This window comes from Gopherus evgoodei, chromosome 24 (assembly GCF_007399415.2).
Source record: "Gopherus evgoodei ecotype Sinaloan lineage chromosome 24, rGopEvg1_v1.p, whole genome shotgun sequence".
NCBI classification, from domain to species: domain Eukaryota; kingdom Metazoa; phylum Chordata; order Testudines; family Testudinidae; genus Gopherus; species Gopherus evgoodei.
The window spans coordinates 8433259-8455337 of record NC_044345.1 but is presented as its reverse complement, the minus strand read 5'-3'; the positions used below and the strand labels follow the sequence as shown (position 1 = coordinate 8455337).

At 42.5% G+C, this 22079-nt stretch overlaps 1 protein-coding gene across 4 annotated transcripts in view; it reads right to left on the bottom strand.

The window, feature by feature from the left end:
- PI4KB (phosphatidylinositol 4-kinase beta) overlaps positions 1-22079 on the bottom strand; it is a 56110-nt gene that overhangs the window by 8311 nt on the left and 25720 nt on the right. For 3 of the 4 annotated variants that reach the window (XR_003997638.1, XM_030541744.1, XM_030541745.1), the window contains exons 4-8: positions 10927-10971; positions 4933-5160; positions 2991-3218; positions 1899-2008; positions 742-846 (exon numbers count right to left, since the gene is read on the bottom strand). Coding sequence is in view for 3 of the 4 variants with exons in the window: in XM_030541744.1 (XP_030397604.1) it covers positions 742-846; positions 1899-2008; positions 2991-3218; positions 4933-5160; positions 10927-10971 (716 nt within the window). In the remaining variant the exon portion in view is untranslated. The remainder of the gene's footprint in view (positions 1-741; positions 847-1898; positions 2009-2990; positions 3219-4932; positions 5161-10926; positions 10972-22079) is intronic. The other variant, XM_030541746.1, reaches the window with a different exon arrangement.

Genomic DNA, 22079 nt, shown 5'->3' with positions numbered 1-22079 from the left:
ATCGTGAAGGGTTAAAGAGAGAAGAGAGCCTCTGCCTGCTCCATGGTATCTCTGGAAAGAGCCTAGCACAACAGCGTAGTAACAAGACAGCAGCTGTAAGTCAGAACCAAGATGTGGATTTCGATTCAAGAATTTCTAGGCTAGGGATGTTTCTCTTTCACTGCTAGCATGTGTTTAAATGCTTTGCTGAACAGGGATAGTCTTCAGTGCTTTACTGACTTGGGGCTTTAAGACTGTCAGTTCTTGAAGCTGGGACAGTCATTTATGATGTTTGTACAGCTCAGACACAATGGGCCCCTGACCAAGTGCCATAGATCAATGTTAAACAAGAAGAGAAGATGAAAAACTGTACAGCAGCAGGAATTAAGCAGCACTGGAAGGAAGTATGGCCCTTTTCTATCACTTCCCCTCCCATCCACAATCACACTCCCTCCGAAAGAATAAGCCAAGTACCAAGCTTACAGGACTCAGAGCACCCTGGAACACAGAGCCTAAATCAATCATTGCTGTGTATGGAGGGCCTTTTGTTTTGAAAATACTGAATCTGAGTCAATATCTGCTCCCTACAGGCAGCCAGGGCCCAAAGCTGAGGCCCCACATTTACTTACAGAGCAAATAGGCACAGGCTGCCACAAGGGAAATTATTCTATAGAGACGTAGCTGGGGTTTCAAGACGGACCTATTATGGGAATGGGGCAATTCAGCTTTCCCATGTAGCCCACCCACCTCCTTCTCTCATACCTGACTTTCTCCTGCCAGGGCTCCTTCAGGGCAACAGCAGAAGGATCCTCAGGGTCCCTCCTGAAAGCTGTTGGGGTGTGTGCAAGCTGCTCTGAGAGGCGCCGTCTAGAAAGTAAAGTAATCAAAAATGCACGTCTTCTTTCCACAAGAGAGAGGTTTCAGTGACAATCCAATACCATCATACACACGTTAGCCCAAAGCACCTTACAAAGCTTGTATTGTCAGGGATCACGTCACCGATCACTGACATGCAGACCCCGCTTTGGAGTGGAACATAACAGCTGTTTAACAGTGCAACAACCCTACACAACAGTTTAAGGTATGGGGTGAAAACGAATGCTGTATCTAATGGAAACAGTAGAGGTTGATTTTCCATGGGCTGAATTTACTCCTTCAAATTAGGAAAATAGGGCTTACACCCCTATGTCTTTGGGATACACATGGGCAGAACCACAGTCTTCAGTCTCATTCAGGTAAGTCCATTTTCAGCAACACTGCACCTCCTAAAGCTAGCTAAGCGGCTGCATCAAGTATCATCTCAAAAGAAGAACTTCACCAGCTGAACCATCAACTCCAGCTCTTGTAGTACTCGTGTTTCCCTTGGAGATCATGCCTTTAAGTACTGACCTGGCCTAAGCCTGTTTAGCTTCTGAGATCTCAAATATGTTGTAACGTACACGCTCACACCACATATATCACCAAAAGGCTACTAATTGGTCAGCTGACTCACATGATGAAGAATTTACCTTTTGACTTTGGTCTTGGTCTTAGTTTTCAAAGATTCTCAGATCTGACACTGAACTTTGCTTACGTGAAAGAGAAGCCCCTACCCAGCTAATATGTGCATCTGTTTAAAAGAGGTTTTGAAATTAATTCATACTGCATATCCCATTACACATAGCCACTATTCAGTCCTCACCTGCCTCCAGTCCAGGAACACACAGGCCACTTGATGCTCAGGCCTAGTGAGAAAGATGAGTACTGACTAACGGGCTTTTTCTCCAGAGATTTAATGGAGATACCCTGTACTCCTCCCCACCTGACACCAAGCCTTGTTTTAAATAAAGACATTGCAATCTATCTCCAGCTCTGTGGTCTTGAAGAATCCCTGTTACAGCAAGGGAAATCTCCCACCCACGACACAAGCTCATTCTTACCTAATATCGCCAGCTGCTATGAACACTGGCTCCTTGCTCTCTTGGCTGGTGATGCTGTCCACAGAGAACTGGGAAATATTGTCACAGCTGTTGGTGTGCATCTCTGGAAGCTGGAAAGAGAGACGCAAGACTGAGTTACAGACCAGCAAGTCTCAGCGTTCTCCTTAGGGAAAAATGATAAATGTTACCTTTATAAACCTTTCAGTCCAAAGGATCCATTAATCACGTTCAGAGCCACTGAAATGCAGCCACTTCTAGGGTGGAGGAGGTGAGCTTACACACTGTCCAACAGCAGGACAAACCCTGGCTATGAGAAGTGTCCCATGGGACCTTTAATAGCCATGCAGAGCAGACAGGCCCAATTTTTAAGGTCTCATCCAAAAAAGAACGAGCACAGAGTGAACTGCATAGCACTCAATTATCTACCTTGGTAGGATGAATGACTGAGCCTCTCCTGCCAAGATTTGAATCTGGGGCGCCAGGCAGGTTTGCTACTTCAATCTCTGAGCCACGGCATTTTAATGTGTTAGGATGAAGATTTCACGTTCCTGTTTGCACTCAGTGCCTGGGATGTGCTGCACTGTACAAAAGCTTTCAGTGCACAAGAGAAATTCTCTTGCACACATCTTTCCTTTACAAGCCAGGCAGCTACTCCTACCACGATCACGGTCGGGAAGTCCCTCATTCACCAACTAGTTCTAGAATGCAGCCGTGCTACAGCTGGCTCAGAGTTCTCACTGTGACATACCGAAAGGGAAGGAGTAAGACGTTACAGACAAAGCTGAAGAGGCATCACGCTGAGCATGGCAAAGAGGCAAACCCTTGTGTATTCCACTCAAGTGACTCCGCTCTAGGTGCTCTTAATGTTGGTAGCATATCCCTCAGAGAACAGCATCCAGGCCTCCTTGGCTGCAAGGAGTCACCAAAACAGGAGTCGTCTGAGTAGGGTAGGTCCCTCTGAGAACAGACTGCACTATATGTCCCCTCTCCCTTACAACAGGGACACAGTTCTATGGCTGGGACTCATTTTCCCCACTGGGTTTCTAGTCTTAGCGACAGGGAGTTTGGCTCCAGCGCCACTGGCTGCCTCACCTCCACCTGCAGTTCCCCAATATCATCCACAGACCAGGCTTCATCATCATTGTCATAATTGGGAACGGTGGTGAAGCTGCTGGCCCTCTGCTCATGAGTGATCCCACATTCTGGCAGGTTCTCCACAGACCTCGTGCTCCGGATGCGGTTCTCCGGGATCCGAGCCGGCACATTAGTGGTGTCAAAATTTTCACATTCAAGTACTTCAACATAGATTAAATAGGGAGCCTGAGGGAAGCAAAAACAAATGTCACTGACACAGGGTGACACAACTTACACTGGCCAGGGTCTGAGTCCTTCATTTCTCTTTTGCTTTGCAGTTCACTTTTAACATTGGCCAGAATCTAGATGTTCCATCATCAAACCACCCTGAACATTAATCAATCTACCCGATGCATCCGAAAAAGTGGGTATTCGCCCTTGAAAACTCATGCTCCAATACGTCTGTTAGTCTAAAAGGTGCCACAGGACTCTTCGCTGCTTTTACAATCTACCTGCTCTCTCATCTTATCCTTAGATTGGTCCCTTCTCCTCGGTCTTGGTCCAGGACTAGGGCTCATACTTGCTACCATAATCCTGTGACTATTAATAATCTGTCTTCCAAATATTCTGGGGATCAGCTAAGACTTTTTACAAATGGGAAAACAGAGGTTCGTGCGTCACAGACCAAGTTAGTGCCACATATGGGAGTTCCTGACTCTGAGTCCTAGATCCTGCTGCTCTCTCTACAATTTTCAGTGGTACCATCACTAGTAGGCGATTAAAGTATGTAACTAATAAATATACCTTTAATTTACATTCCAGATGAAGGTAGGAAGGGGATTATAGTCATTTGTATTGATACTGAAAATCAGAGGATCTAATAAAATAATATTGCAATATCTTGAAAACAGAAATATCTCAGCTTGTTTAGTGCACAAGCACAGGTGCACAGCGTAAGGTAAATGGAACAAGATCTGCTTAGCGTCAGATGCTAAATACCTTGAGTAGCACCAAAGTGCGTATTTTACTCGGCTGTTTCAGAGACATCAGTAACATTCACATCAATGCAAAACTAACTTACAACGGAAGAAAAAACGTTGAGCTAGGGGGGCTCAATCCTGCAAGGTACTGGGCATTTTGGCACCGCCCTCGCAAAGCACATCAGAACATGCTTAACTGGAAGCATGTGAGTAGTGTCATTGGAGTTAATGGGAGCGCTCGCATGCTTACGAGTTTTGCCAGAGAGCTCAAAGCCATGCAGAAACAACTCTTTAAAAGAGTGGCCTTATATTCTGCCTCAGGTGCCAGTAGCTTAGATATAACTCAGCTCTGAATGTTACTCTAATATCTTTGGTCGATTTTTCTGACATTCTTGGGCTGGATTCTCAGATGCTGAATGCTTGCAGGTCCCATTTGTTTCCAGGGAGTTATGCTGCTCAGTACCTCTGAAATCCAGTCCTTCTCATACAGCACTGAAACCACACCACCATTAAATCTGGCCCTTTTTCTGAAGGGCTGTTGTTAGGGTTTGAAGGTGGCTCAGAGGGACATGAATCCAGGAACATTTCAAACCTAACATTAGAAAGCTTTGAGGAAACTTCCTCTCGCTCAAGCCTACTCTGGACTCGCCCCTCCCAGCTACCCTTGCATGGACTCCTCTTCCTACCTCTCTCGAGTCCTTGACCTTCTCAAGTGATACAGCCCAGACAGTTAGAGCAGGGAAGCAATGTGGCTGCTATGAGCTGCTCTACCTGCTACATATGGTGACGAAAGACCCTGCCAGGTGAATCTTATTTATGCCTGATTAAGAGAAGGTGAATGATTATTTATTTAGCTTAATATCCAGAAGATGCATTGAGCTATGCTCTTCACGTTGGGTTCTCTGAAGTCAGCTTTTAACGCAAGTGCTAATTTCACAGTGCTTCAAGAGAATGAACCTTCCTTGCTCGGCCACTCTTACCTTGTCCTTGGAGTTGAGCACCACTGCCTGGGTGTGGGGCACCCGCACCACATGATGGTCAAAGCCAGCTGTGGGAAGCCAGATGCGTGCTGGAAGCTTATGGTTAAGTAAAGACAGCTCCGAGATAAGACGCTGAGTCTTCTGCTCTTTGGTGGGCAAAGTGGCTAGTCTCTTCCCGATGGCCATCAGGGATTTGATGAATTCTCTTTCTGGGGCAAGTCTGACAGGCTAAAATGTTTTAAGGAAGTGGGAGAAAAGAGTTAAGGCAACAGTTGTGTGTGAAAGATACCCACAGTTCTACAATTAGGAGTCAGTCTGAAATCGTTGCACATGGAAGAAAAGCTTCTACTACCTGTCTGATGCTTTTGTGAATATAAGGAGCAGGTGATCATCTGTAAAACAGGACACTAAAAAAAAAAAATGCATATTGAACACAAGAACCTCCTTAGAGCATTTCACTCACCTTGAAACTGGCCATTTCCACTGGGATAAAAATCTTCGCACCACAATCCCACTGTGGTGCTAATTTACCATGGTTATTTATCTTTGTTCACTTATTCATCTATCTGTGCAACCGCACAGATCTGGCACCAGTGTCAAGTCTCTACTCCTTGAGAGCCATTAGAGGGAGCCCAGATCTTTTTCTCTAATTCTACCAGCCTCACGCAGTTACTTTGTCAGGGTTGGATTGCTTAAGTCAAAATCTGGGGAATAATTCTCAGAATTCTTATTATTTTATGGTGGGATTAAACGTCAATCTTAAAGTGCAGGTTAAAGCTTTTAACCATCAACACGTTTGTGAATGTGTCTGCTGTATTTTGCAGGTTAAACAGGGTTCTACTCCTTCTGAGCGGCAGAACTGTAACTTGAAATGGTAGAAGTTGACGGTTGAATGTTGCCATTAAAGACACAGAATTAAAAGCTGTGAAGTGCCCCCATCACCAATCATGCTAGAAATGCACATGCAAAAGCTATGTAGCAGGGGAAGAGAGAGCAAAGGAAAAGGTATTTATAGCAGAGCATCTTTTAGAACTATGAAAGACTAAGTGAAGTTGGTAAAAAAGGAAAAATAGCCATCAAGTTAACTTGAATGTCCTTTTCCATTCTCTGTAAGAGCAGAGGGGTTTAGTTTTTGTCTGTAGTCCACATCAAAAAGCTTTCATGCTTCAATGTAAGTGTAGCACCTCGCTCTATAAAGCAGTCAATAGTCACCCTCCTGAAGACAGCAGCTTTCCCTCAGTAAGCTACGCTGGCTAACAAAGTATAGTTGTCCTTGCGACAGGAGGAAATGTTTGCATAGCATCCAAGGCAGCAGGATCAACTGCAACCACCAGGCATAGAATGAATATTTAAAAACTCTGCGCCATCCGATGTTAGGTCCTTTAGCATACACACATCAGAACTACATCATGTAGGTCCACTCTTCTATTTTAACAATCCCCATTCAAAGTAGAATGACCCTGTCTGTATGCTACCTTTCAGACTGGCATCCTGACTCCACTATCCAGAAACTACCTCTCTGCACTTCTGGTAACTTTGTTCCTTCTTGTTTCTGTTCACCACACTGATGCTAACATACTCACTGCAGGGCTACGTGCAAACTGGTCAAAACAAATATTCTAACCCTCCAGAAGTATCCATGACTCTAAAGCCATCCACTTTTTCCCAGAATCTTTTGGGCTGTTTCAGCCAAAACCCCAAAATGCTGCAATAGCTTATTATGATTATTGATACTATTTTAAAGTTCGTTGTGCCTCATGGCTCAAGTCAATTTTCATCTTCGGTGTGTGCAGCTGATAATTTCACATACAAAAATTGAGCAGCATAGTTTATGCATATTCAAACTTCCATGCACTGCACACGCTAGTGAGGTATTCCATAAAACCTAGTTACTGCAGTAGTGATTTATGATTGTGTCCTATAGGGGAATAGTGAATGGAACTCTGAGCTGCATACACATAACAGCATGCTAAGAGTGACACCCTGCTTTCCTCAAGAGGACCGTTCAAGTCTTGGTCTGCTAAGAAGAGAGCACTGGTACACCTATGGCAACGCACAATTCAGCTCATCACTTCAACCTCTTATATTCCCCCAGTTTTTAAACTGTTTACTACTTTTCATACAATGTTTTTCCTTGACAAAGTACTTTGCAAACATTAACCAATTAAGCTTCACAGCCCTTCAAGTGAGCTAACGCTTGGCACTTAAATCACTTTTTATCTATAGCTCAAAGCATTTACAAAGTTACATATCATCCCTGTTTTCGGAAGAGAGAAGGGAAGCGACTTGCACAAAGCTACTGTCAGAAAGGAACAGAACTCAGAGAAGTTCTAGGCTCTCAGTAGAAGGGCTCCACATAAGCCTGAAAGCTTGTCTCTCTCGCCACCAGAAGTAGGTCCCATAAAAGATATTACCTCCCCCACCTTGTCTCTCTAATATCGTGGGTCCAACACGGCTACAACACCCCTGCATAGACATTTCCTGGCAGCTTGTCTGGATTATGGACCTTCAGAGCAACCTCAGGCCCTCAACTCCTCCAAGCAGTTGTGAACTGCCAGGAAATGGCCCCCAATTGGTTGTTATTGCTAAGTTCCTGAGCACCAAGCAGCTCATTAAATTTTCCAATACTGTGTATATCTCAATCATAACCTTGTGCCCTGTTAGAGGCCATTTTGGAAAATTTAAACACCCAGCTGGATTCCACACTGTCACTGACCTTGAATGGTACCAGCAACCTAAGCTCCATCTCTATATAACAGACACTGAACCGCAGAAAGATCCGACAGATTGAATTAAGCCAATGCAGACCTGCATTCCAGCATCAGAAAGTAAACAGTAAGCTTACCTTACACTGGATCATGACATTAAACTAACTTCTGAGGCCAAGCAGAGAGGGGTGGAGGTGAAACCTTACTCCTTCATTCAGGTTCTCAGCATAGTCAAGTATCACTCTAACACTCTCTTGGCCAATATAAATGCTTACTTGATACTACAGCACCACATTTAACTGATGATGTTTTAAAATCACTCCATCCCCTGAAAAAATCTACCTAAGTTAAACCATGACATTTTAGGTCTGGATACTGCTGAATAACCACGATGGGACTTACTCCAATTATAAAAACAGCCCAGATAACTGGCATCCTAAGGTAGCTCAGTACAATACCTTGCAGGGATCAGAACCAGGCGTTTGCTATGATCAGGTTGTGGGGGGGAGGGGGCAGATAATTTTGGTCTGATATGGAGCAAAGCCTGTGGTCTGCTCAGGAGTTAGGATGAAAATGGTTTGGGAAGCAGTGCTTGGGTCACCTATTCTAGCAACTGTCCTCTCATAAGCATGTTCCTTCCATAAGGAATCATAGGCCATATTCATCTTCAATTTCACAGGAGAACCATCTACTCCAGCCTCTCAGCCTGCACGGAAGGTTGTCCCTTCCCCAGGGCTTTTGCCCAGTTTAGTTTTAGTGTCCCAAGCAGTGGAGGTCTCCCCACTTCCCTTTGGGGCACCTGGCATTGGCCACTGCTAGAAGTCAGGACACTGGGCTAGATGGAGCTTTGGTCTGACCCAGTGTGGCCGTTCTTATGTTCTGCAAATTCTAAGAGATCTTATTGTCAAAAACCATTTCCTGATGTTCCATCTATATTTTCCTTGTCTCCAATATCATCCCCATATCCCAATCCTAGCCCTATCCCATTCGGTCCACTCTAAGCAATTTCTCTCTCTTGTTCCTTGGTGTGTGTATTCAAACATCTGTAGATGTCAGGCTATACGGACTTCACACTTAGTCTTTCCTCAGTTTTACCCCCCTCCTGTCTCCCTCACCACATTTCTTTGCTTTTTTTCTGAGCTCCCTCCACTTTATATCTTTCCGGTGCCAGAAATGAGCAACACCACGGGTGCTGTCTCAGAGCTATACCCGGCAGAATCTCAGTTATATCCAGTTTCTCGTCATATCTTACATGTTCTTTCATTTCCACTACTAAACTGGTAGAGACTCCTACCTGATGCACCGAAAGCTAGACAATAGTTACAGGTGGTGTGTAGCACAAGCAGCAGGACTTGGGCCTTTACAGAAATAGAGCAGTGGTGCATAGACTAGAACGGATGTTCTACAGGGCATCTGGACTCTTCCACATAGCTGTACGCTGCCACTAGATTTCAAGATTAAAAATGTTAATTATGAGGAATACCACATATCTCATACATGTGCATGTGTATAAAATCCTAAGAAATTTAGCTAGTCACAGGTGTTTGCAGCTGGTTTATAACTAGGACATAAATGTTTGCAAAGAGTCTGACTGGTTACAATAAAGGTCTGCCATGTTCAAGTATGACATGAATAACCATGGTTAGTGAAACCTGAAGAATAGATTTCTCTCCTGAGGGAGAAAGGCAGAAGCCAACATCACACTGAGTCCCTTCCAGTTACAGAACAAGCATTTAAACTGTAAGTGGATCTCACAAACTTCAGGCAACATTGATGTGAGAACTATAAAACTGAAATCACTGATATGAAGGTAACATAACTATCGCTATAAAATATAAAAAACATTTTGCTCTTCTACAGCCCCTTCTATCCAAGGATCTGAAGGATTTTACAAACCTTAAGCCTTCTAATAACCCTGTGGAGGTATAAGTATTATCCTCTTTTTCAGACAAAATAAGGAATAGAAAAATGTAGTGACCCAAGATTATGCAGCAATACAGTAGCAGAACTAGGAACCGAACCCAGGAGTCCTGCTCCCAGTCACCACTTCTCTAAGCACTGGCTCTTGAGAACACCCTATCATCCTTGGCATATATTTTAAGGTTGGCCGAGTACATCAATAAATGCCAACCCAGTTCAGTGTGTTGCTTCTAAATTGGTTGTACAAGAACAGCTTTGAGTCACTTCATGAGCCCACTGTAAGGTTTTATTTACCATCCTTTTCTTACCGTTTCACACACAGCAACTGTGGAAATAATCCTAGAACACGATAAGACTTCAAATCTACTCATTAGAGGAGCAAGATACAGTCAGGTACATTTCAAAGACCTCATTTACATGGGAGGAATTCAACATTATTCAAATTATTTGACTAACACAATGGTATGTAAGACACTGTAAACAATAATATTAAAAAGACAAACCCTACAGCTCTCGATAAGTGATTTTTGATCATGGACTACATATTCAATACATGGGAAGCCAATTAGGAATCCCAAAGTGAGAATGTGCATTGTTAGGAAAATGGTACAAATTAGAGAGAGAGATGTCCTTGATTAAAAATGAAAAATGTTTCATAATAAGAGAATAATTATTAGGGAACATCAGTTTTGATCTAAAGTAATTTCAACAGACAGAAAACTGATTTTTGTGGAAAAAGCAAATTAAATTCCATCTGGCAGACAACTTGTAAGAAAATTTAAACAAACAGCATTTCCTCTAACTAGAGGGGAGAACACGCAGAGACGGGTTTGAATGAGTATTCAAAATTCAGTATCATCAGCCAGGTTATTCACCTGCATTGAAGCTTTTAATTTTTAATATCTCCACAGTAGGTATTTATTGACAAATTACAACATCTAACATACAGGCACCCTCATGACTTCTTGTTTGCTTTAGTCAAAACTGTACAAGCAAAAATTCCCAAAGCTCTGTTTAACTTGTATTTCACTGCAGGCTACTGAAAAGCATAAACTGGACAAATATTCTCATGTTCAGATCAAAATGTTATCAAGTTCTCTGTTTTGCCTCTGCGTAAGACAGGATAGCAGAACTTTGCTACAGCTCAAGAGGACTCAGCCAATAGAATGCATGCACTGGGCATAAAATGCTGGCATCGAAATGCTCTTGCAATGCAGTGTTCTACATGGAGTGGCTTAATATCAGAGCTGTTTAAGGGCCATTGCCAGGTGACCAGAGATTAGTAATCCAGGACACAGAGGAAATGCTGCTGTAAAATAAGGAAGCCAGGCATCCCAGCCACTAGAACAAAACTGGCGAAACTTACGGAACAGAATGATTTATCAAGACTTTCCGTACTCGATGAGAATTCCTGGGAAAAGGATGAAAGGATTTTTTTTTTTTTTTGAAAAATAAAGAAAGAAAGAAGGGGGAGAAAAGGCAATCGTTTAGCTCCAATTTTATAAGACCATTTTTCATTTATTTAAAAAAAGTCATGCTTGCTAACCTTTAATCAGAAATTGCAAAATCTGATAAACAGAATCTTATTTTACTATGGTCATTGGATAATACTAGAGTGATTGGGGTTAAGGGATCCTGCAATAACTTTATGAATCTAGATTTATTACTAGTATAATGCCATATATGTCCATGAAGTTTTCAAACACAGCCAGGGTTCCCTGCTCCAAAGATCTTACAATCTAAGTTAGATCTATTAGATTAGGTCTGTTATTGCTGAAATCTTGTAAACAGTGTCAAATGACTTTATTTTCATTGGTCAAAATCTTTCCAAAATACTTCATCACACAAAAATGAAGGTCAAAAGTACTCCAGATTCTCCAAAACATATTAGTGCTATCAAATAGCTGTTGTAGCGTCCAAATAAGTTTGTATTATTTAAAATGCAGTAATGCCTAGAGGCCCAAATCAAGGATGATGGTTCTTCTATGCTAGGTGCTGCATGCAAAACAAGCATGCCCAAAACAGTTCACAATCAAAACTACAAAACCTTTCCTCCACCACTGCATCCATCTATAATTTTCCATTGAGTACTTTAATTTGGACAGTTTTTTCACTAGAAAATTATCCTCATGGTAATTTATCCTAGAACCCAGACTAAAACCGAACAATTAAGCCATTTGCTCAGTCAAGTTGGCAAGGCGGAATTATAATCAGGAGACAAGTATATGGAAGAAGTAGATTCACCATACTATCAGAAACCTTCTTTGTATCAGCAGGGCCACTAAACACAAACTATTAATCAGACTTCTCTATAGCGGACAAAGACAAATTTTGTGTAGCTGCTGTAACGGTTATTTTAGGTTCCATCACAAATCATTCCTGAGTAGATAGATGACCTCAATTTAACGTCGGTTGTTTGATTCCTTATATTCATAACATAGCCTGCACATAATCTTGTAGTTTACATTGCCATGGTCGCTAGTCGTTTTATGGCCCCCATAACTTTCCAATATCCAAAAGTGAAAAACAAGAGGCAGAAGGGTACAGAAGAGTTAATATAAATGAACTCTTCTACCCCACAGAGCTAAGTGCAAATACAGCCTAGATTACACATTCTTGCAGAGCAAGGGTGCTCAAGGCAACTGGGGCACTGGCAGCGACAGATCACTAAGCAGTTCTGGTAACTGAACAGAACTCCTGGTCATTTTTCTCCCCACCTCACACCGCAGGAAGAAATTCCAACACAATTTCATGCTTGGAACCCAACCCAGCAGACGGTCACAGCACTCCAGAGTTTACCCCATTCACTGGAGAGAGTGCCCCACGCTTGACAAAAATCCAGACAGCTTCCAAACCATCTCTGACAGCTGCAATAGGAGCTTGTTAAAACCTGGCTAAGATATGCAGTGTCCAGGCCATATGTCTATTCTTGACACATGGTCTGGACACTGCATCTCTTAGCTGCAATTGGCTCCATTTCATAGAAAATCAGTGCAGCCCATGGTCTCCTGGAAAGCTGCCAACATGGGCCTCATGAGGCCAAAACCAGGGAAACCTCTCCTCTACTCTGATTCCTGTAGAATAGAAGCGATTTACACACAGATGTGCTGACACCATAACCCAATCCAGAAATTTAAGATGGTGCAGAATGTGGTGACTTGTTTACAAGCAGTGCTTCTCGGCAGCACTGTGTGACACCATTGCTCTGTGGTCTGCGCTGGCTGCGTAATGGTTTCCGGACTGAGTTTAAAGGTGTTTGCTTTGGCCTGTAAATCCGCCAATGGCCTGAGATCTTTCTAACTGAGACACAACATCTTTCCTCATGCCATACTGCCAACATTGCCACAAGCAAAGCTGGCTCCCCCTTGATTTAAGAGAGAACCTGAAGAGCACTTTCCATGAGGGGCCTTCAGCTCTGAGACAAGATCCATACCCTCCCCCACCAACCAAACCTGGGTCTGTTGACCTTCAGTGCACACTACAAGAAGTAATTTGCATGGACTGCTGCAGAGGATAAGGTGTAGATTTGTAGAGGGGAAGGGGAGTTCTGTGTTGCTTAGGGATTCGGGTCCGACAGCAGTAGTTTAATTTTATGTCTGTAATTTGTGGCAGAGGTGCTGAGAGTTTTGGCTAGGACCCTCTTATTTATGGTATAAATCTGAACAAACAATGATAAATGTTTATGTTTCAGCAAAACTCTCCCTCTTTGGTTTTCATCTGGCTCAAAGGCAGCAATATTCTGATTTCTTGAATAAAATATGGTTAAGAACAAAACCAGTATTTCTGCATGCCTCATTTAAAATCCTTCACTCTTATTTTCATACAAAAAGATAGATAATAATGGAGCCTGACACCCTTGAGACCGGTGTGTAATTGATTTTATAATTCATTTCCCAAAGAGAAACAAACAGACCTGTTTTTAGCATGTTAATTACAGAGACATGCTAATTCCACAAGGCTTAATCTTACTCAAGAAATAATCGTATTTAAATTAATAACTTCCTCATGAGCACATTAAAAAAAACACCCTACCGATTCTTAGGCCACAATGGTGGGTGGGCATGTGTGTGCATGCGTATTTTAAGCAATAGCCTTGGAAGATTCATCAGGAAGCAACTATTTGCTTTCAGACTCAGGAAAGAAAGCACAAAATAGGTAAACAATCCAAGTATGCATGCATCTGAGGAAGTGGGTATTCAGCCACGAAAGCTCATGCTCCAAAACGTCTGTTAGTCTATAAGGTGCCACAGGATTCTTTGCTGCTCAATCCAAGTATGAATATTAATGAGGGATTTTCACACACACAAACCTGTGCACAACAAGCAGAGCTCAACCAATTTCATAAGGCTGTGTTCTGCACTTGCTGATTATTGAAGCTCTGTATCTGAAGAAGAGCCTTTCCTTTCATCACGCAGTTTTCCCTGCCCTGGATCCCACAGAGGAGTCGGAACCCTGAGCTTGTGGCTTGTAAATTAATTTTGAGGTCCTGCATTCAGCATGACAACTTCACTGCAGGATTAAGTTAAATGAACGGGTGAGTTGGGAGGCAAAGATCATTTAAACAGATTACTGTTTTGCAGCAGACAACTGACAAGAAAGAACTGGATATGAATTGGTGATGGAAAGTTTCAATGGTATGTTTCACCTCTACCTCACAAATTCAGGTGCAGACTAAAAGTTGTTACCATCTGAGGATGTTTCTGGTGCCATGTGTCTCTGTCCAGTTCCCAAGAGATAAATATCCACATTAAAAAAACCCAGAAGTGGCCCTCTTAATCTCAGAGGCTGTGTCTTCATTCCAAGATTAGCTCAGGCTTGTGAGCATCCCTCCTACAAAGCAGTACCTGTATGGCTGCATCCACAACGGTGCGGTAGTAGCCCATGTGCAGGGATGGATTTCTAGGATATTTCATGGTTCTCAGCAGTGCATTTTACTGGGCCACTCTATTAAGTTATTCACAGTGTACTGTAGGAAAATGTGTCTGTCCTTCACTGGCTCCTGTGCAGAAATGCTCTCATGGCTCTTACCGATAGCTCACCACAGCTTTACCAGAAGGTGGGGGCCAACTTTGAGAAGGATTTCTTGGGTAACATCTCTGTTCAAATGCTGTAGAAGGGCAGCAGAAATGAAGCAGGCAAATGTGAGATTGAAGTGCAGTGCAGAAGAAGGGAGGACTTAGACAAGAAAGTGCAGTCCAGGTGGAATGGTAGGATAGACTGAAGGACTAACAGCACCTGGGTGTTCTCACAGCAAAGCAGGTGGAATACCAGCCTGGGGTTAAAGGAAACCTGAGCTCAAGCATCTCCCCTCAGCTGTGCCTGCTAGCACGGAAAAGCATCCTGGAGCCCATGTGAGAGGTGTTTCTGTGCGGGTGGAAGGGTGGTTAGAGGCAACACCCGAGCTATAGCCCAGGTTACGTTTGCAGTGAAGACATACCCGGAGAGATCAAGGACCAAATGGACCATGCAGAATGAACTCCTTCCCTCTCTCAGAATTGACTCTCCTGTCCTAGAAGAGAAGATGTCACTTCCATGCTGTACCTGCTCTGCAATGAGATTTCAATCTCTAGGGCTGACAATATGAGACCTTACATGAGCCCTGAAGTCACAAATGAAAATTTAAAAAGTTGGCAAGAGAAACTACTAAACCAGGTGAATTGCATTTGTTTGAAATGAAGCACTCCTCAACGCCAAGGCCCCCGCCCCCAGTAGGACAACTGCATCAAAAATCCTTCCATACACCTCCCTCTTTCTTGCACTTTATTTGCAATTCCAGGCAGGTTTTACAACTGTTTTTGCATCTCTCTACAATTATTTGTGGCTCAATACTTCTACCACTGATTTCCTAATTGCATAAAGAAGTAGAGAAAACACTGTTTCTTGATACAGACCTTTGGTTAGTTACCACAGAAGGTTTAAACAAACCAGTTTAAAAATCTATTTAGTTGAACCGGAATAGACACACTCATATCTGTGGAAAGTTCTCTCTATTTAGCATGCACTGGTAAATTTACTGACAAGCTAAAACTGGTCTAAGCCAGGCCTAAATCAATTTAAAAGCATCACACAAAGTTGCACCAATTTAACTAAAATCAGCATAAAGTCAGATCTAGTTAACTACAGCAACAGAGCATGTCGACCCACCTTGAGATACTGGGCTGACCTAATCCCTGCTGTGCGTCATTGGAGACTCTGGAAAACATGCTAGAGAGGCCTTAGCACACATTCTATCTGTACACAAGTAGCCTCACTAGCTTCGATTACACGCTTTACACAGCCAATTTTTGCACAAGGCCTTCAACTGGAATATGTCCTTGGCTACAGCTCTAACATGGCACTTGTGTCCTGTCTTTTCAGATTAATGAACAAGGAGCCTGTGATTCTCTCAAACAGATTGCTGCCAAACTCCTCTTCCAGCCCAGAACAGAGGGAGAGGTTTGGGGGGAGGATCCAGAGACCAGGCATGAGGGAGTGGGGACAGCAGCGATGGGGGAGGGGAGGAGCATGTGGGAAGGGGGGTCCAGTTTTCAGCAATTAGAAAGCTGGTAACCCTACCAACTCAGTGCAATTAGTACTTGTGGGGAGGGGGTTGTCTGGGCCAAGAGAAGTTAAAGAAAGGATTCTTGTCCTGCAGCTCCCAAAACAGGAGAAATCCTATAGCCAATACATCACTTTCCCCCCATGAATGCTCTGTTGTGCCACAACATCTAGATGCTACAGTCCATCTAGTAATGGGCTTTGTTTCTATAACTGTTCAGCTACCAGGTGCCAAAAACATTTATTATTTCAGGAATTTGATATCAGAGATGCCAGCATCTCTTTACCTTACCAGCTAAATATTGTAATGGGTAGATTCCTTCCTAATACCACACATTACCACTGACACCACTGCGAGATGCTAGCTTGACTATCCACGGTTTTTTAAATCAAAACGAGCACAGCAGGATATGCCTGTGTACTGTTCGCTTCGTTAAGCATTTAACAGAAGAACTAGCCTGGTAGTGACTTACTTAAAGCAGCTCTTAGCGCAAGAGCAGCAAAGAATCCTGTGGCACCTTATAGACTAACAGACGTTTTAGAGCATGAGCTTTCGTGGGTGAATACCCACTTCCTCAGATGCATGTAATGGAAATATCCAGGGGCAGGTACATTCTTTGCTGCTTTTACAGATCGAGACTAACACGGCTACCCTCTGATTCTTAGCGCAAGTACCACCAAGCTATTGCAAACTAACAACCTGCGCTGCACAGAGCCAAATCATTTTCGATCTTTCTAGAGTCAAATAAAACCTTCGTCCAGTAAGAATAATATACTCTCTCACAAGCAGTCAGGATGGAATTACGACCATGCAGAGGTCCTGAGCAGGACAAGCATTGTGCATTAGCATTGGCACTGGCTTTCTGCAGAGGGGTCTATTTCACCTTTAGAAATCTGTAGTGCAGGATTGAGAGATTTCACGGAAATGATGTAATGTGTGTGCGTTATTTATTTATTTAGAAAAGCCTTTTCAAAAGGAAAGTGATTGAAACTTAAATTAAGACTTAGAAAATCAGACTGGAATGACCAGTATATAAATTAATAGGCTCCTGTGTTAAAGAGAAAATCCCACTGCAAAGAAAAGGAGTTTAAATAGTGTTTTATGCGGAAACAGAAGTGCTTTAGACTCAACGCATCCAGGATTATAAAGCAAGATACCTTGCCTCCTACTGAAAAAATGTCTCCAATTAACCGTTTATAAGCAGGAAACCAGGAGCTGCTAGTCTGGGTATTCAAGGGGGTGGGAGGAAAGAGAGAGTACACTACACTTGGCTTTCAGGCTTTTGAGCAGAAGGATGGGATCTCTATCTCTAAAGCAAAGCTGCAGAACGTACTTTGCCCAGTTCTGCAAGGCACTGAACATCCTTTGACCTCATTAGAACCAATGGGAGTTGAGATGCACCCATACCTCATAGGATTAGGTCCATAGTTCCTTTGCAGTAAAGCAGCCCTAATGTTTGTTCCCCACAATTTAAATACATTACCAATTTGAAAACCAATATTGACTGAACTGCACAATGACTTTAATTATATATTAATGAGATATTTTTGCTGTACTAAGTAGGCTGGAGTATGAATAACTGGCTGTTCACGGGCTGTGGCCATAAAGTGCATTTCTTCCACATTACAGTGATAACCTTTGTTGCAGGATTTAACACTGGACTCCTTCTAGTCACACAATGGGCCAACTCCAGCAACTGTGACCCAGGTTGAGAGAGACAGAGTCTGGATGAGTCAACAAAGAGAAGGAAAATTATAATATGGTTGAGTCAGTGGAATTTTTCTCGTCAAAGGCAAAAAGGCGAATACTTGCTTAATCCCGACAAAAATTAAATAGAAGTGATTTTTTTTAAACCAAATATAAACTGAAGCAAATATGCCAACTACAGACATACTCAGAGGGTGAATCGTGAAGTTTCAAAAACGTCTGGGTAAAAGACAGAGGAAAGAAAAATCCGGCTGGCACTCCAGAGATCCAAACTCAATTCCCATTCAGTCTCTTCCGTTCCATGCCAAGAGCAGCTGGGATTGTATTACAGGGCTCACAAGTTACCCCATTTCCTCGCTCAAATAATGAAAACTACAGTGTAATCTACAAGATGTTAGTAACTACTTCTGCTTACCAACAGCAAGTCCCACTGACTTTCGGAGTGACTGAATCATTTTGGAAAATGGGTTAGGCTGCTAAATCATTTAGATGCTTCTGAAAATGTTACCTTAAATCATTAAAAGCAATGAGCCTGATTCCCCATCCATCCTAAAGCCTTTTTAACACCACTGTGGCAGTGTAAAGGCGCTTTAGTGTATATGAGCATCAGCTCCATTGTTTTTAAAGTACATTTGAAATGTAATTAAAAGCCAACAGGAATCCTCCTCTTGACACAACATTCTAGGACTAGACGTTCAGATCTCATTAGAAACCATTTAAAATGAGCACTTTGCAAAGCTGTTTTAAAGAAAGACAGCTTTGGAAACCTCAACCTTTGAATAGGATTTAAACACACAACTCCCACTAATTTCAAAGGGGCGTTACATGGGTAAATCCCATAGCTAGCTTTTTAAAGCTCAAACAAAATCTATACTTTGACCAAAACATTTTAATATAACTTAACGTGTTTTTATACAAACTGTTAAATTAAGAAGTTCACCTTAAAGCAACCTGGAAAAAAATCTGATAATTGAATAATTACAAACCACATCTGACTCTTATTCAGTAACTATCTAGCATTAATAGCGATTCGAATAAATCCCAGCAGCTTCCTTTTGATGGACAGACATAATTTAGGGCTCATCTACACAGAAAAGTTTTACCAGTTATACCGGTTTAATTATACCGGTATAACTAAACTGCTATAGCTCTTATTCCAGAATAAGAGTAGCTTGTTTGGTTTATGTCAAGCCCCTTCCAAAAAGAGGCATAAAACAAACAAAAAAAAGACACTTATTCTGAATTAAGAATATGGGCAGTTACAGCAGTATAACTTTCTGTTTAAATTGACACCTTAGTTTATACAAGTATAAAACTTTCCCATGTAGACATCTCCTAACTCTGAAGAGAAACTCAACCAGTCTGACTGGAAAGAAAAAAAAAAGGATGCCCAAGATTGCATAAGGAGGAAAGAAACTCAATTCTCTTGGTACTCAGGATTAGAAACCTGTGGACTCCTCCAGGAGTCCAGCACACACTAAACTAAGCATACCTATTCAGACAGGCACATTCACGGAGAATCTGATCCAACTCATTTAATTTAATGAACTTTGGAGAGGATGTAAGAATTTGATAGAAATAAAGGGCAATTCCATTTAATGCTTATCTAGGAAAGCAATTAAGAGTGGATTCACTTGAAGAAATGAGCAAATTCCTGTGCTCTACAAATCAGCAGGTTCTATTAGCTTAGACTGAACTATGATACTAATAAAAGTATTACCTACACCAGCAGAATTCAGTAAGTCAGTTACTAACTACCTGCTGCCTTGATTAAAACTATCCAGGCATATCGGTGCTTCTAAAAAGCAACCTAGATAGACGTTTCACCCTTTGGTTTTGTGGCAAAGCCAGTTTACAAAGTGTACTGTCAGCACAGTGTCTAGATTATCTATCAGCCAATTTCCTGCTTCTATTAAACATACGTGCAGAGACAGAAACTCAAATCAATGTGGGCTCTGTTTATATAAATCTGTGGGCATGGAGTCTTTACAAATCTTATGTATGGGTGTCCTGAGAGTGGGCTTCATTGTTCTTACAAACAACAGAGCAAGTTTCCTGCTTCTAAGAGCTTAGAGTCTACATAGCCAAAACAAAGCAGAAAGGGAATGGATACTATAAATAGAGTGGCTGCACCTTGCTTGGCTTGTGTTCTGTTAGCTTCAAGATTTTAAAAAATATTTGAAAGTGTAATGAGAGCTTAATGAATGGATAAAGGATATGAGGTCTGAGCAGGGTTGATATGGTAGATATGGAAAGGTTACCAGAAGAGATGCAGATTCAGGAGAGGCTTGAAGGAGAAGAACAAGTCTTGCTTGGAGTACTAGAATGGGCTCTCTTCCAAACACAGGGGAGCAGCACGACAAAAGGCGTCACAAGTGGGAGGGGACAGGTTTGGTAAGGCAGAGTTGGCAGAGCATAGTCCATGAGTGGGAAGTTAGTAAGAGCCAACACTTAGGCAAGGTAATAAAAAGGGAGTGATGGTAAGATACAACTGAACCTTATTTCTTGGCCACAGTTATTTGACCCAAGTCAGGATTACAAAGGTCAGACAATCCACTGACTTCAATCACTGCTCTTACAAGGCCATGCCATGGTGCAGAATGGAGCAGAAAGTCAGTCTCTTCACTCCTGCCCTGTGACTAATTTGACTTATTTACTGATGCAACAGATGTTTGCAACATCTTACAGAAACATGAGCCAATGCTAGTTCAGGGAAGGAACAGCTACTACACAATCCAAGTCAACTTCCTCAAAGGCTCAGTTTCCATTTTATTTTTAATTAAGCCATTGCCCTTCACTGCACATCTCTGCAGCTCATGTTGGTATCACAAGCAGACTACATAAACCACAGGACTGCCGGAGTCAAATATGCAAACGCACAACCCAACAGATTCATCCTCCCCTCCAGAGGAGGGGTTAGTAAATATGTTTACAAGGCCACCAGTAAGATCTGGTTCTGCTCCCCAAACTAGCGTGGAGGCTGAAAACCCCAAGGCACAATGTTATGGTAGCCACGGAAATGACAGCAGTATGGGATTCCTGTAGCACTAATTATCTATGGAGCTGGACAAATATCAGTTGATGGTGTCACACATGGCAAAAATTTATCATGATGTTGCATTAATATGTAACAATCAAATGGAAAGTCAAGGAGGAAATGACTAGACTGATGAACAAAGGGCACAGCAGGGTATGGCTGATGAGTCATTTGGCTGGCTAAAGATCATGGAGGGGTTAGCTTGGGTCATTACAAATGAGACAAACAAAGCTGTGACCTTATTCAAAGCACCACAGGTATAGGAGATCTAGTGCATCTGGACAGAAACAGCAGATAACTAAACTTGCTGTGGAATTCAGTGCATAAGCTTTTTGCTAACCTTACAAGCTTTAGGCATGACCCTGAGAAGCTCAGAACATCTTAGCACTTACCCTCATTCAATTTTAATGTTCTCAGCTGTGTTTAACAGGTAGGAAATGGTAGAATTTGCTTCTCCAGTTCTAGAGGGCTCTGAACATGAGATGGAAGGCAGTAAAAGCGGGGTACTGGCCTAAACCCTCTTAGTAACCCCAAACCAACAACAAAATGGTGTGAACATTGCCACAGAGCCTGAACGCACACAAATCAAATCAACATGTATGGAGGAGATCAGCAGCACTTCCTCTACCACAGTCATTGGGAACCTTAGGAGATGTGAGGAGGAATCCAGGAACAACCTTCAATGATGTACCTCAGTGATTTCACTCTCACGCTCTGGTTTATCACACAGGTGAAACACGCTCACAAGAGGCACCTACAGCTCAGCAGCACCTCAGCAGGAAAATAGCCCATCCTCACAACATTCTCAGCTCTTCCTGGGTGCATCCTCCGGACACAAATGGGCACAGAGATTGCAAGCACCCAAACCAGAAGTGACAGTTGTATCTGATGTCCCAATTGTGTGTTCATTCCTGGATAGTGGGTTCTAGCAGGGCAGGCACATTTGGGGCATCACAGAAAGGAAGGGGAAATTCTCTGCCCTTCATGGAACGCCAGGCTCAGCCACCAGCAAAAGCATTACTACTTGGTGCTTCAGTTCGGTAGTCAGTTAGTTTCCCTTTGTTTGTGCTAATGTGCTGCCAGCCTACCTTCACGTAGCCTGCCAAGAAATTGCTTTAAAAAACAAAACAGCAGGAAAATGAGTGTGTTCAAAGCAGGCCAAAAGCCAACACTTCTCCCCAGCAACTCAGAGGTATAGATATGACATCTGCGAACCATTGGTAAATATCCACATTTG